Here is a 17236-nt window from a genome sequence, read left to right as displayed (position 1 = left end):
CAAGTCGAAGCGTACCATGCGGTGGTAAAGCAGCACATGTAAAGTCTGTGGGTTGATTAGAGCCCACAATGCCAAAGCAAACCCAGAAGACAGACTGTATTTTAAAGTTGGTTATAATGGTGGTACCTGGAGGGCCTGATATTTTCAGAGGTGATTCGTGGTCATGTAATATTGAGCAAACTGGTGCTACACTGACATCCACCATTCTGAGGTATTGATCCACAACAAACTGGCTGCTCTGGTTTACACCGAGCAAACACAGCAGCAGCTCTGCACACATTCGCACATTCATGCAAATGTACACACAGGCAAAGGGCATGCGCACATAAACACACACACACACACACACTGTGTGGATGGCTGCTCAAAGGGCTGTTGGGTAATTGTGAGTCATGATTATAATCCGCTGAATGTGAATGTAGGAAGTAAGACTGTGTTTGGCAGTGGGCAGGTCTGAATGTATTGGATTGTCTAATAATGTCTGTCCAGTGGTCACGCAGCTGAGACTGGGACAGGGAGAGATAATGATTTCCAGAAAGCAGGAAGGGGGAGACAGACATTAGCAACTTTTGTTGGTGTAATCGACTTCCCTGTGTACTTTACAGCACTTTGAAGGGTTAGGGGTTCCCTGAAGGTTCTCTTTTTAAACCGCCCTCCTGTTTGACTGGGACACCAATTAGTGGTGAACAGTCAGGAGGTAAAGAACAGAAGAAGCTCATTCTCGATTTGGCTTGACATTATCTCCTTATCCTCGCAATATCTTGTCTTTGTACAACATTTACTAAGCGGTTTGTGATTTCTTTCTTTTTCTTTTTTTTTTTAATTGGCACAAAGAGTCGCAGAGAAGTAAAGGCAGGTGGACGATGAGGGCATCTGTTATTTCTCCCCAGTGGTTCTTGTAATGAGAGAGAAAAAATGTAAATGGAGACTGGTAGTGATCTTCTAATGTTCTTTTGTAGAACCTGATGATATGTGGTCATAGAACAGATTAAATTGTATCTTACTGGCCAATTAATGATGCTGCATAGTACGTCAGCTGAGATTACAGGACTTTTGCAGCCTGGCTAGGCCCTGGCACTGGAACCATTTTGAGGAGGTTGAATTGACCTGTAAGATATTGCCAGGAAAAGAGATGAGGGTGAAACTGGATCATATTATATGGATAAATATTGTCTGGCACTGGCTATAAAACTTGAGTTGCAGGTTGGTCCAATATGGACGTCCTTCCTATAGGGATACTGGGTTGCATAGAAATATCACAGACTTTACTGCATAAACTGAAAGCAGTCTATTGTACTAACATGTCACAGTGGCAGTCATATGACACAGTGGGCTCTAAATCAAAAGCAGGTTAATGGTAGAAAGGCTCTAATAGCAGCCTTGTGTTACGTAAAAGTCCAGAGGTGATGCTGTGCTGCTCTGCAGAGCGATTTATTAGATCATGCACAGGAAAGAGAGACGGTAAATGTAGGAGAGAGAGACAGAGAGCCAGACCGAGACATGAGGGAGAAGACGACATGAAACAAAAGGTCAAAGGGGGTTAGAATCAAAGCTATAATGTCACTCAGTTAAAGGACCATTGGGTAATGTTCTAACCCATTAACTACAAATTATATATATTTTGTGCTTCTGTCTACTGTTGCTAAAACCATTTTGATGTATTTTCATACCATCCAGGCAGTTGTTGGTATACGTTTTTGAGATAGATGATCCAACACAATCATCATGATTCCTTTTATTTTTATCAAAGCTAGTTGTTATTTAGGGCAGTTGACGGTGTTTAATTAGGGAGGAATGGTGCTTTCATGTACTTTTTTTTTATAAATAAGTAATATTACTTTTCTCCTCATATCTAAAAAACATATAAGACATTTAACGGTAAAGAACTGACAGTAAAATACCGTAAACTCTAAGGTTAAAGTTTCTGTGACAGTAAAACCTGTGATATTTCATGGCAAAACCATAATTTATATAGCATTAAAAATAATTTATGTGGAATAAAGTTGTTTTTTAATATTACACACTGCATAAATTACATGGAAAACCACTGTCATAGCATGTGGAATTTTCATATGACTTTTGATGGTAAAAACGGTAAAATATCGATTAAAACTTAAAATCAACAGTACTAATATCCTTTTTACCCTCATAGTAGAAAAAAGTTCTATCGTATTTATTATTTTACAGTGTTGGCTTTTCAATGCAAGAAGTTCAGGTGTTGGATCAGCAGCAGAGTTTTCAAATAATTGCTCCGTTTCTCTTTATCATCTCATCACAAAAACCAGTCCCACCAGAACCTCTGTGTGTTCCCTCCTGCTGTGAGCCAGCCATGTCCAGTTCATTTGTTGTCATGAGAGCAGCAATGTTGCTCACGAGCAGGTGGCAGCAGGTCCTGATCAAATTACAGCGCTGATTACATTGTGTCTCATAGTGATGGTATTATATGCTCCCACTAACCGTGTTACACAACCACAATTACACTGACGAAGGAGACTGAGAGACAGAGACAGAGGAGGAGGAGGGTGTGATCTCTTGATAGCTCAAGATACTCACGGAAAGTGTAGGAGATATTGTAAATGAATTTGATAACAACACAAAGTGAAGTGTGAATATTAAATCTCCAACACTCAGCCATTCAGACCTCATTTCCCGTAAATGGGTGCAAATAGAATTATTAGCAAAAACTTGTGGCACAAGTTCTCCTGAGTGTGACAAAGTCATTTTTGCAATATGTCTGCCCATGTGTAGTCCTGACACAGCACTGTGCAAACTACAAAAAAAGTATTATTAATGGTAAGAACACAGTAGCAGCAGGTGGAATCTGTGCTTAGTGTCAAATTGCTAGAGCTCCTCCTATCCTCTTTACACCCAGCACACAGTTTAATGTACCAGAATGGGAGGATCAGAATGCAAAAACACAGCCCCCCAAACATTAACATGCATGTTTCTTAGCCACGCTTTTTCTCTAGAAGCACCATGACGTGAAAGTTTTGGTTTTATTGAAAGTGATTAACATTAAGTCCTCAGGTAATGCCGTGACTTTTAAACCAGCAAAACTGTCATGTCAAAATTTTCACTTTGGTTTATGACAAAATATTTTCTAAACTATTGACATTCCCACTAGTCTCAGCTGCAGTTTGTGTTTTGTGCTAATTCGCAAATGTTAGCATTGTGAGCATGTTGGCAAATTACTCTTAATCTTGTTGTCTGAAAGTATTAAATTTACACATTATTGGCCAAAATCTAACTACAAAGACATTACAGAATCTCCATGAATCACTATAAAGTTAGAGTATATTCAGTAACCAGTTCGAGGGTGGGTGCCATCCCCCTTTTTACCAAAATGACCAACATACATCCCCCTTGTTAACCTGCTATCCCTCCTCTCCATCCCTATAGTAGCAGATTAGCACAGGGGCAGAGGGGTTGTTAAGTTGAATATAAGTCTAGTCTGCCTGACTCATTGATCCTTTATCTGACTGAGGTTGGTGCAAGTGCAAATCTATGGCCCGACCACAACTCTGAAATATCAGTAACTGTGCTGTGTATTGATAAATCCGTGGTGTGTGGTAAATCTGTGGTGCTGAAGTACCAGACAGATTCATAATTGCACCTTTTTCTCTCAGTCCCTCATGTCTGTTTTGTCTTAGATCTATAATATTCTCTGAACTGTACTAGAAATGATCAGAGAGGATCCGACACACTGCTGTCTGTGATCATTCTGCAGTCTGTGCCGTTAAAAATACTGCTCCAGACCAAGCCACCTCTATAGGGGAGACATGACTATCAATGTAGTTTTTTACTATTTTACTATAGGGTTAGAGGTATGGTTTAGTGTTAGGGGCTAGGGCCACCCCCCCTTTTAAAATTACCTATTTAAATTTTTCACTGAAAAACTGACAAACCATGATAGAAAAACTGTAGTTAAAAATGTGTGTTTGTAAAAGTAAAACACTATGAAATCTCATGGCAAATCCTATATTTATATAACATTTTAGAGGAATTTATACCAAATAAAGTTGTTTATTTTAATATTACAGACTGTAAATTACACAGAAAACCCCCATCATAAAATTCAACTGGCAAAACGTTTCTTTTGATGGTAAAATCTTTAAAATATCAATTAAAACTTTAAATCAACAGCACTAATATCCTTTTGCTGTTTTAATGGTAGAAAAATAAATACTAATTATGTAATAATTACAGTAAAGTTCTGGTGACCACAGCTGCTTACATTTTTGGACAAACTTGTTTGTGTTACTGTATGTACAATGACTGACCGAGAAAAGAGCTGGATACAACTGGGACAACACACAGCAAATGTACACACACACACACATTTTCCCAACTGTAATCCGTCGTGTTCTGTGCTGGTGGTTTCCAGTCTTTACACACACAAACAGATACTATATAAGCATACTGTATATGTGTAGCACACAAACGCACACGCTTATAGACAACCTCGCGAGACAAGCTGTAAGACAGCTGTGAAATATCGAGGGTAATTAGCTGCAGGCTCTCCTCAGGCTGATGATAAATAATTTGACAGTTTATCCAGTCCAGTTGAGAAGCCAGAGCACTCATGGGAGTTGCTGTTCAGTCCCACTTTTCCCACAGGCCTGATCTCAGCCCAGATTGCTTTGTTGTTGATGGAAATGTGCGGCCATTCAAATAGCCACGAATCTTAATTGATTGGAAAATAACCATCCAGGGGAAAACATGTGACACGGGTATCACTTGTGTCGACTATAGCCCCCACTGGGCCATATAACATTAACTAAACACTAGGGATGTGCCGATCTGATGCTCAATATCGTTAGTGTTGGATACAGGCCAAAATCACTGGCTCTTTAGATGGCTATGGTTAAGCTTAGTGCATCCATACAAATGTACTATTGACAGCTTAGCTTTTCAAGAGATGGGAAAAAGACAGTATTGGTCTTGAGAAGATAATCAAGGTTGCAGTATCCCTATGAAACGCTTGACCAGCGTCACTGTAGCAGCACACAGGCACTGCTTGTGCATTATATACATACCCTGAATGTATTTACATGAGAGCCAAAAGCTGCATCCTGACTGTCCTCGTATGTGTTCTCTGTACAGGCAGCCCCACCAGTACAGTTACTACAGTAAATTCATATGGCTAGGTCACCATGACAACAGAATTCACTGGAGCATGCTGAGAGCAGAGTGACGTCACTGGCCTTTGCATGTGTGTGTGTGTGTGTGTGTGTGTTCATATGAGTACAGTACATGTGACGCCTGCTCAATGAAGTGCTGGTCCTGCAGAAGAAACAGGAAATGAAAAAAAATGAAAAAAACTCTTTATCTCTTCTAAATGTAGCACTTGAAGCAGTTCGGAATATTTGATGAAGCTGTTACTTGCGTGATTCTTGCCATTTTTGGGTTGCATCCATACAGTTGAATGCACGTATTGCACTTTGGATAAAAGAGTCAGCTAAATGAATGTAATGTAATGTAAAAGAAGAGGGAGGAAGTGGGAATAAGTTAAGAAGAAACAAAGACAAGAGGAGACAAAAGACTGACAGTGACGAAATTAAAAGATGCATAAGATGCAGAGAGGACATAATTACTCTGATGTGCACTCCAGCACTATTTTAGTTTCTGCCAGATGGTCTTATTTGTCTTATCACTATTGCCTCCTCATATATTTCAGAGCTGTGTGTGTGTGTGTGTGTGTGTGTGTGTGTGTGTGTGTGTGTGTGTGTGTGTGTGTGTGTGTGTGTGTGTGTGTGTGTGTGTGTGTGTGTGTGTGTGTGTGTGTGTGTTTGTGCCGCTTAATGCTCCATTCTCTCTGCTACAATACAAAAGGAAGGCATTGATCACTGCTATGCTCCATTCAGCTACTGCACAACATGGTAACACACTAACATACATGCACATGCACATGAAAATGACTCACACAGTGCACATGCAGGCTCACGCACGAGCAAGTGAATACAACCCTTTTGGCCTTCCATACTCACATACACACTCTGAGGCATCGGGCGCTCAAACACACTTTTTCTCCTGTTTATCCAGTCAGACAGTATTGATTGGGGCTGAGGGGAAAATTCTCTGAAGCAGCTCCATGGGAAAACTTTAACAAACTACAGTTCCCAAGCTGACAAAGTCATTCATCACTCACTTCCTGGTTGTCAATTTGTGCGTCTTAATGAGCTTCCCACCACAGTGAGGTGTGCACCCTATTGTGTTTGAGTGTGTTTGCTTAGAGAAGTGTTATTATTGTGTGTCCATGCTATGCTATGTTGCTCTACAGTTTGCCTCCCCAAAGACTGTTATGTACAGAAAAATAAGAGATATGTATCGTTGGTGCTCCATTTCCACCAATAGTGTTCGACTTCTATATTGTTATCAGCAGCTTCCCAACAATGTGTCCTTTATTTATCATATTTTGTTTTATTCTTTTCACATTGTTCATTATGTATGTAAATGAGGGAAGGGTAATTTTGAAGTGTCATTGTTTTTGTCTAATTAGGAGACAAACTCCCACACTGCTCTTTGATTAAAGCACCACTCATCATATTGTGTTCATGCTGGACACTAGCTGCGAGTTTTCATTACTGTGTAATGTAAAACAGAGCACTCTCTCTGGATTCATTAACAGCAGGAGACACGTAGCTAACTAAATATTAACCGTTTTATTTTAAAAGCAACTTAGTTTGTCTTTTGGCGTCTCCAGTAGGGTCATTTTGGTTAAAGAAATGTATATGATTGTTTAAATATGCCGCACGTGAACGCCAATGTTGATAATTAACATATTTGATCATGTTTCTATTGGACACAAGTTACTGGGAATGGCAAGGCTCCTGACAGCTATCACATTTTTTCAGTATGAACCAGATGTTAAAGCCGATCACGCGTCATTAGTTTTGTCTTTCTCCACCATTAAAGCTACCATTTCTACAGTTCAAAAAACCCCTCCAGACATATAGACATATAAAAAATTTGTATAATTTCCATATTAACATCCTTAAAAAGTAATCTCCCCCTTCTACCTCATTAAAACCTCCAGAATCTCTGAATATGCAAAAGTTGTTGATCACTCAAGTTTTGCTGCTGGACACATGATGTCTCCTACTTCACTGTAAAGTCCTCTATCAGTGGATGTGCACTGGTGGCTTCAAGTTTCTACATCACACTTTACAAGTTGATACTGGACCAGGACTGACTTCCAGACTATTTGTGATGTCACAAATCATGCTGGTAGGCCCCGCCTACAGAGAAACTTTCCACTTTCAGCAGATGAATGTGAAAACATCCTTCTAGTGTTAAACTCTGCACAGACAGTATTCAAACAGCACACTGTAGGGACAAGAAGAAACACTGATTTGGTGGCTTTAAATGGCTCTATAACATGAAAGTTGCTATGAGTTCATAATTAGCCTCTTATAGCTTATTGTTTCGGTTGTCCAACCCGCAAACTCAGCTCTCATCAGCCTCATTTATAAGTGAAAAGGCTCTCATAATCCCATTCTTCACTATCTTGCCCCGTACAGAACAGTAGTGCACAGTTGTATGCGGATGATGCAGTGATTTTCACCCCTGCGAAAAACACGACAGAGGCTGCTCAGATACTTACAACAGCAATGGCTCGTGTTCAGGACTGATTCATGTCTTTCTTTAAATGTCTGTATGATTTTTGCTAAAAGGCTGCCAAACATTGATTATTCTGGTGTCTTTCTGGGAGGGGAGGAGCTCGCTTTGGTGAGCGAGTTGGGAGTCATTCTGGACTCGACACTATCATTCAAGAAACAAAAAAGTGTCTAACTCTGTCAAATACAACCTGACAAATTTCAGACAGATCAGGAATTCTTAAACCAGCAGTGCAGCTTTGATGTTTTACACTGTATAATCTTATCTCATATAGACTACTGCTTAACGAGCTGGTCACCGACATGTACGACAGCACTCAAACCGATAGAATCTCTCTATAAAAAAGCCCTAAAGACTCTAGATTAAAAAAACCTTCTCCTTCCATATCTGCAAGACCCTACATTTTTTAAGTTTCCATAATTTTAAAACTTTAGATTTGCCTGTTTTGTATATAAAAGTCTCCATGGTCTTGCTCCACCTCCGCTGAATGACTTCATAAAGAAAAAGACTCTGAGAGGTATGAGCACCAGGGCTTGTGATAGAGGAGACTGTGTGATTCCCCACAGGCACACCACGTATGGGAGGAACATGTTGTCTGTTGTGGGGGGGACATCTGGAATAATCTTATATTATCCACAATAAGGGAATGCCACACATACTCTTCTTTTAAAGGACAACTAAAACAATGGCTCAAATCCAATCAAAAGTGCGACCACTAACTGGACTTGACACTAATTGAACATTACTTTTTAATACATTGTTGTATCCTGTCTGAGTCTGGTATTTTTATGATTGTGTAATGGATTATGCTGTGTGTGTTGTCTCCTCTATTTGTATTTTATTTATTTATTTGCTGTCTCTTGTATTTGTATTTTTTCTATTTATTTTATTAGGGACTGCGGATGCAAATTAGCAGCTTTGCTATAATCCGGCATGTTTACAGAGATGTTTTAATATCGATGTTCATTAATGTGCACTGTCCCTATCCAAAAATAAAGCATTATTATTATTATTATTATTAGGCTGACAAAGTTAGCAACTTACTGTTGAACAACAACAACAACAACAACAACAACAACAACAACAACAAACAGCGATATTTTTCTGGTTGGTGGAGTCTGCTACACATTCACGTTTACAACTTTATGACCTGCAAATATGCCAGTCATGTGTTCTGTTGCCCCCAAGTGACCAAAGCAGTCTTTGTTTTAAACCATTTAAACAATATACAAGGACCAGTGGATAAGATTCAGTGACATCTAGAGGTGTAATTGCAGATCTTCCTCACTTCACTCCTCTTCCTCTTCCATGCGTGCAGGAGAAACTACGGTGGCAGCAAAACGTGTCCCTTCTGGGCTTCTGTAGAAACATAGTGGTTCAACATGGAACGAAAGGCGACTCGCAGCATCTGTAGATAAAACAACAGCTCTTATATATGGGGATTATACACTAATGAAAACATACCTATGAACATTATATTCCAATAGACCCTCCTAAATGTTACACACTACACCTTTAAGCTTAATAAATCAAAACAGATTCTACAATATGATGTCAGTATCCATGTTCACTCAATTGCTTCAATCCTCCAGAACATAACTTGAAAAATTAAGGCTTTGGCTTCTCATCACTCCTGGTACAAGTGTGTGTGAGCAGTGTGTGTGTGCATGTGTGTGCGTGTGTGCGTGTGCGTGTGTGCGTGTGTGTGTGTGTGTGTGTGTGTGTGTGTGTGTGTGTGTGTGTGTGCGTGTGTGTGTGTGTGTGTGTGTGTGCGTGTGTGTGTGTGTGTGTGTGTGTGTGTGTGTGTGCGCACAGTGTGTGTGTGCAGTGTGTGTACTGTGTGTGTTTAGGTTAGGAGAACATGGTCTTCTCTTTTAATGAATGCACCTCATTAAAACAGAAATCCCCATTCTCCCAATGGAGACAAGGACAAACATTTCCTTATTCATTGTAATTACGGTACCAAGAAAAATAGAAACATTCAACATTTAACTGTGATTCTGATATTTTAAACCTGAACCCAGAGGATGCACAAAAATCAACCTGACTCTGGCCTGATATAAATGTTAACACCCCCATGCTCCATTAGATTCAGGCTTAGCTGCAGACCCAAAGTGGAATTTGTAGTTTCACTGGGTCCAAGGGGGAGGGGTGAGGCATCACATCTGGGAGAATTCAGTTCCCTCCACATCTACAAGGCTTTACCTTTGTACATCCAAAGGTATAATATAAATCCTTCAGACCCATAGCCATTTTTGTGGAAACTAGTGTATAAACTAATCAATAAAAGTGACTCAACTGCTCGGCCAGTTGATCTTTTAACCCCTTCCGGCCTGCAGTCCATTAGAGAACAAAAAGTTGGTTTTCAAGATATCCTTTAAGTGAAAGTAGAGCAGGAGGTGTAGTCTTCCCAAACAGAAGATAGAAACACAGACACAATGTTTGTCTCCATTAGTCGACATTGTTCCTCTGGTGAAACCTCAGTGGCAGCAGGATTTCAGAAACAGTCGCTCTAATTAGCACACTTCAGCTCCTCAGCGTAATGCAGCACAGCAAAGGATTTCTCTGTGGCACAAAACTGACTCACTGTGAACATGCATATGTCTACGTCTGCATGGATATGTGTCTTTGGACTGTTTTTTGCTTTTGTGGGTCTGTGCCTGAATGTGTATGTATTATGTGCAAATGTCTACTGACATTCCCTTGGATCTTCTGCCGTCTGTGTATTTCGGTCTCTCCCTATGAGCCTGTGTTTTTTTGGTATGAATTATGCACTGCTGTGTTTCCCCTGATAAGGCTAAGTGTGACAGTTTGAGCTCGCTGATATATCAGCTGTGATTGATGGATGTTTTTCGGGGTTTGGTTGTTGATGGTGTCTGCAATTCCAAGAAGAACGGTCTTCACAGAATCTGAGGAAAACACTCCTGTTGAAAAGTGAAAGCTTTGTAGATAGCATAAAATACACAAAGCCAGTACTGCAATTAAAGGTTCTCCACTGTCACACTATTTCTCCAAGCCTTATCGTGATATTTACAACCTGCTCACTTCTAGCCCTGAGCCAGTAGATCATTGGCTTAGCTTAGCTTAGCTTTGCTTAGCATACAAATTGAAGGCAGAAGAAAATAGCACGACTGGCTAGGAGGTACATCCTAGAACTATATTGTCAACAATAGTGACTTCCTCCTTTGGGGTGTGAGAACCTATGACAACACCCATCAGTTTGTGGAGTACCATTTTGAAGCCTTAAGTTTGGCATTATGGCTGTTGCCTTGCTGTTGTTTTTGCAGCCAATGGCGGTATCATACTGCAAATTGAGCTGCTTTCATTGGCTGCGCAGTTTCAACTCCCTAGCAGAAAACAATGGCAGCTCGCCTGGTCACACACAATCTCGTATTACAGATAAATAGTACACTAAGATATAACAATTTTTTTTTTTAAGTATATTTTTTGGGGCTTTTAATGCCTTTATTATAGTGACAGCTGAAGATTGACAGAGAGGGGGGATGACACGCAGCAGGGGGCTGCAGGTCAGGTTCGAACCCTGGATCGCTGCAGCAAGGACTCAGTACATGGGTCGCCAGCTCTACCCACTGAGCTATCTGGGCACCCAGATATAATGATTTTAAATTAGAAATAGGCAATGTAGAAACAGAATCTGGATCATATGCACTGCCTAGTTTGACAGTTTGATCTGAGTTTGGTGCGTTGAGCTGGATGGACTCACTGAGCATGACCTGTCAATCACAAGGTAGCCCCGCCCTAATGGGACCATCATTTACTAATTGAACATCATGCTGTATGGAAGAAGACTGAAACTAGAGATTGATATAAACTCACATAAAAAAAAATTAGGAAACTGTTTACTGTGATGATAAATCAAATGAGAAGTTGGGTTATTTCTCCATGAGACGTTGTCCACTAATATTTATTATGATACTAATTAAGGTTCCATCCCATTTAGTGTAGAAGAGGCTTTCTAGAGAGCCAACATGCACAGTAGCAGAACCTTAATTAGTATAATTGATAACACCTGTCTTTACCCTACTATTTAATTTCAAAATGGCTGCTGTGAAAAAGTTCTGCTATGTCAGTGCTCTTGACAGAGCCATGCTTACTGTTTCCGGTCTTCATGTGAAGCTAAGCTATGCAGCCGCTGGCGCTAGCTTCATATTGAGTATATTGGGAGGGGAATCAATCTTCTTTCAATTGTCTAGCTGGGTAAGAAAGCAAGTGTATTTCCCAAAATGTCTAACTATTCCTTAACTCAAGGTCCTCTTATTAGCTTTTTTTGTGCACTGCATTTAGAGATGTAGACTGCATTTCACAGTCTTCATCTGAGCAACGTCCATACGCTGATGAAGACCATGAGATGTGATATAACACACCCCTTTCATAAACAAATCCGGGAATGTATTTGAATTTATTTTGGAGATTTCAAATAAGTGAACTGCATGATAAAAATGTAAATAATACAAACATGCTTTATGTGAATGTCTGGTAATAACCAAAATGTTTTCTTCACATCTCATTTCCTATCTGTAGTATAATAAGCAGCTTGGTGCTTTCTCTCCATTTTTCACTTCATTTTCTATTAATGGAAGCTTTTTTCTGAGCCGTACTCACCACCAGATGACCTTGTTTACTGTAAACTGGTGTGAACAGTGTCCTTCAACAACAGGAATAAACTAAATATCAAGAACATTCCATTCAAATTTGTTGAAACTTTCCATTTCTTTTGAATTATCCATGTATTTTTGGTGAAACCTAAACCATAAATAGCTAATTTTAATGAGGAAAGTCTGCAAATTGCAGCTTAAATGCCAGGCAGCAGTGCAATAAGTGAATATGTCTGGATTAGAGTTTATGTTGGGAGGTAAGCCTTCTGTTTGCTTCCTTTCGTTAATTCACTGACTCTCTCTCTGCATGTTCAGTCCTCTGTTTATGCTGAATGGAAGATTCATCGATAGGAGGGATAAACAGTGCTTTGACCAATTACCATCATAGTCATATTAACTTACTTCATGTCTGAAATATAACATAACCACAGGTCATAACCTCAGTTCTAAGTTCAATGTCACAGACTGCCAGGAGGCTGAATTTACTGAGTTAAATCACTGTCTGCTAATCTGCCAGACCATCACACATCAAGTCAGTAAATTGTTCAGACAGTAAAACAATCTGTCAGTCAGTCAGCTGGAAGCGCAGCAGTCATGCCAGTCAGGCCTATTGGTGAGTCAGCGGGTCATCTTCATCTCTCACCCAGTCAACCAATCAACCAGCAAGTTGATCAGTAGCAGGCGGAAAGTCAGTCGCCTTACTAAACAGTCAGCTGTTCTGTCATAACATGAATCATTACTGTACACAAAGGTTTTGACTGCACAGAAGAAGATTGCTAGGATGGAGGAGGCAGTGATGATTGCTATTCTGATATAGATGTGCTATTCAGAGGATGAGCCTGTCTAACAAAAGAGTCTCATTTTGGGAGAAAATAGTAAATTGTTATGACAAATGGCTCATACAGTGGTGTTTTGTTGATGAGTGTTTTTGAAAGGATACAAAGAACAGACCGTGGATGCAAAATATATGTATGACAGACCATGTATCGTCCTTGTCCTGTTTTTCTATAATTGGGGACAGTGTGTAGGTGTAGTTCTACAGTCAAAATTGAGGGTAAAAGAATAGATTATTAAAGCAAATTATTAAAAATAAGACAACAGCATCATCTTGCTCTTTTCATTTTACAAGCTTTAAAGCTGCAGTAGGTAGCTTTTATAAACTTTGTGTTGATGTAGTGAAAGTTTAACAAATATGACAAAAAGTTATGTTATAAAAGTAACCAACTGCAGCTTTAAGAAGTTTGGATTGAATTAGATGAAGACAACATTACAAGCTATCATATTATTTGTCAGTTGTTTGTACAATTGCTTAACAATAAAACTGGAGACATTACCTTTCCCTACTGCATGTTTAAATATGCAACATGTGTGAGGATAATGCTTGTACAACATAGTGGGGAGTTTCCGCTGTGTCAGCCCTGTCTCCCAAAAATTACATTTATTTACAACTAATTTACAACAGCAAGTACGTTTTGAGGAATTAACATAAGGAAATGTTGTTAATTGACATATTTAGCAAAACTGTTTATCAGAAACAGAAAACAACAGAAACAAAACGTATCAGTACAATCTTTACAGACAAATAAATAGGCAATTGTAGTGGCTGAAGCATTGTTTTTATGGTTATATTTGGGGAAAGGCTGTGGTGTGTTTTACAGAAAAACAGGAAAAGGAAGCAGTAATATTGTAAGTATACTGTAATATAATATGTATATTACATTTAACCAAAATTACAGTCTTTCTTTACCTTAACCAAAGGGCTTTTGTTGCCTAATCCTAACACAGATAACACAGATGCAAACTCGGGACTGTGGTGTGACAATCCTGAACTTTGTACACCCGCCATCCACCCAAACCACTCCAGAACGGTACATTAATGCAGTCTCTAATGTAGTAAAATGTTGTCTCTGAACATGAAATGGCAGCAATTACACTGTCATCACAAGGCAACGCAGTTATGAAAGCAATTTAGTAATATACAAATGTACTTTCCAGGAGACGGGGTTGGCTGTGTGGTTTTATGGAGTCATTTTGTTGCTGCAGATGTGACACTGCGTTAACTTAAAAGCTTGAGGTTGTTGCTCCGGTGGTCCCTGTGGGATATATGAGGTTACACTGAGGTCACCGCTCTCTCTGTGTCTTCCTAAACCCTCGGCTGTTAACATAAATGAATTAATCCATTCATTATTTATTCATGCTGGCGCAATTGATTCTCTATCCACTCCTGTCCTGTGTTGATATTATAGTCGGTTGAAAAACATTCAAGGGCTGTAAGCTCTGGTTAAAACATCTGTGGGCAGGAAGAGATATGATCTTTTAAACAGCCATGGTTAGCATCACATTGATTGTCATCCTTTTTGTGACCATTTATTACCAGTGCTTCTTGGAAGTAGTTCCACAACCCATTTTCTAATAATAAAACATTGTAATTTCTGTTGTTACTGTAGCTTTTATTAACAAGTAAACTTAACAGAACTTTTGAGAACATTATTAGCTTACATCAACATTTATCTATTAGCTGTTAATTCACATTCATCTATTAACTTCAGACAGACATTCAGTTAATATTCAAGCAACATTAAATGCCATACTCTATAACAATAGCTTTGGCAACAGTGTTTGCTCGTTTATAATATATTTAGTGTGTTGTTACATTGTATCTCAGTTAACTAGTCTACATGCTATTGAATACCAAGGATGGTTTTATTAAATCCAATGTAATATATTGAATTATTTTGGCTTCATTTGGTAAAGACTTTAGATTGGACAGGAAATGCCAGTGTTGAAAGCACTTTGACTGTCTTCAAAAATATAAGCAATACATAAACAGTGTATTATTAAACAATGTTTTGCCTGTGAACATGTGGGAACATGTATTTATTATGCGTTCACAAACATTAGGAAATTTACATGGTTATTTTTTACCCCCAGCATGCTTGCTGTACATCAGTGCAAGTCAATCACTGATCTCCTGCCTCTTTTTATACCCCCCTCTCTCTCACCCTCCCTATTTCCTTCCTCTCTTCTTCTATTGATTTGCTCACTTTCTCCAGGTCCACAGGAAATGGTGATGTTTAATGGCCGCCCCCTCCCGAGGTCATTGGAGTCCTCGCAATCATAGATCCATCATCAACTGAAAAGCTCTCATCATGGAAACCCCCTACCCACAGACAGCAATCCATGACCCCTCCTGTAGATGGTGTAATTGCTGAGGGAGGGGTAGTGAGACTGAGATAAGCTTGCCTGTGAAGATAAAAATCACCCAAACCATGTAGTGTACCTCTCTCTAAGGAGGGGGGAGGGTCTACATTCGAGTCTGATTTATTTTATATTTATTTCTGTTTATGTAATCTCTGGAACAGATTAGTGTTTGCTTGTTTAAAGAGTGTATGTGGGTGTGGACAGAGCGTGCGAGGTGAGGAGAAAGCGACAGAGAGGAAGAAAGAGAGAGAAAGAAAGAAAGAGATGGTCCTCCACACCACCCCTTACTCCAGTGCCTGCCTGCACTTCCTGGATGGCTTGTCGTGGAGCCTGGTGTTCCCCTGCTACTGGCTCCTGGACCGGCTCCTGGCCTCCTGCGTGGCCACCTCACTGGAGAAGCGCCAGCGCTCCCAGGACCCCTGCTCCTTCCTCACCCTGTGTGTCCTGATCTCTGCGCCCCTTTACCTGCTCCTCCTCCTTGCATCCCTGCCCTTCGCTCTGCTGGGCTTCATTATCTGGGCTCCCCTGCAGGCCATCCGCCAGCCCTACCTGTACACCTACCGCAGGTTAGTGTGAACCTTGGTGAAGTAGTGCAGGGTTTTTTAACTATTTGTCTTCAAGTCACATTATAAATGAGACATTGTTAGGGTTAAGAGTAGTGGTAGGTGTTGGGTAATCCCAGTCCTGTTTCTGTGTTGTTAGTTCTAGCTTTCTCAAATGTAGACCCATGTAGACTCATTAAACATTCTGACTTCTCAATTATTCTGTTACCTATTCATTCTCTTTGGTTTTTTTTGCTTAATTCAACAGAACAGACAAAAAGTAATTTTTTTATTGACCTTTTGCTTTGTTCACCATCTAATCCCTCTCAAATATACAACTTTGTCTTTGCTTGTTGTGTGGTAAGGCTGTATATGAACAGTATATAAACATAATTTCTTGATGACAATGTTGACAGACTATGGTAGGTGAATTCCTAGGCTTGAAAGGGCATGAAACCCTAGTAGTTGCATCATCAGTAAAAAAGATAAGCAACTGTAATAGAAGATATCTGGTTCTCTGATTAAAAACAAATCAAAGCTACAAGTAAATGTACATAAAAATGTAAAGCGATACATCAACTACAGCTTCCACCTATACTTTTAAGTACAACATTTTGTTGTGTGTACTAACCTGGTCTCACTCCCAAGTATACTAAGTAAATACTGCAGCTTGGTTACTGTGGTCCTCCGCTTCAAAATATGATGCTGTAGGGGTCTTTGTAGATACGTAGTGTGAAGAGCGAGAAAGTCCACATATGGAGGTGGTGGGGAGGATGAATGGCTCAAACAAGACTTTGCCTTTGAGCAATGCCTTTGAAGCAACATACGTAAATTAACTTGTGTGACATACTTACATCAGGTATGTTACATAAGTTAAGTTTTATTTATGTATTTAAGTTAGGTCAGATATGTAACGTCATCAGCCACCATGTTTCTACAGTAGCCTAGAAAGGACAAAGCAAACACTGGCTCTAGATTAGGGTGCTTTCACATTTTTCGTATGTTTCATGGCCACCATAGTTCCTTCTTTGCACTTGGAAGTGAGGGACTCTGCCACTTAATCCTACACACTAGGCCTTTAAATTATCCAAAAGAGTAAGGTAACATGGATAATTATTCATTGACATTTAATTTAAAATACAATTTATTATTCAGTTAGGTGATCAATCATCAATATGAATTCATCCTTCTCATTGGATAAACACACCACTGACTTGGTCGTCTTTGCTTCTGACATTCATACTAGCTTTCTGGAAACAG

General features: G+C 39.6%; 1 protein-coding gene across 1 annotated transcript in view; it reads left to right on the top strand.

The window, feature by feature from the left end:
- The window catches only part of smpd3 (sphingomyelin phosphodiesterase 3), an 82624-nt gene that overhangs the window by 24768 nt on the left and 40620 nt on the right, over positions 1–17236 (top strand). Inside the window, exon 2 of the mRNA XM_051383192.1 lies at positions 15287–16000. Within this exon, the coding sequence (XP_051239152.1) occupies positions 15699–16000 (302 nt within the window). The 5' untranslated portion in view covers positions 15287–15698. The remainder of the gene's footprint in view (positions 1–15286; positions 16001–17236) is intronic.

This window comes from Dicentrarchus labrax, unplaced genomic scaffold, assembly GCF_905237075.1.
Source record: "Dicentrarchus labrax unplaced genomic scaffold, dlabrax2021, whole genome shotgun sequence".
Taxonomy (NCBI): domain Eukaryota; kingdom Metazoa; phylum Chordata; class Actinopteri; family Moronidae; genus Dicentrarchus; species Dicentrarchus labrax.
The sequence above is the reverse complement of the archived record's forward strand: the minus strand, read 5'-3'. Positions and strand labels throughout refer to the sequence as shown.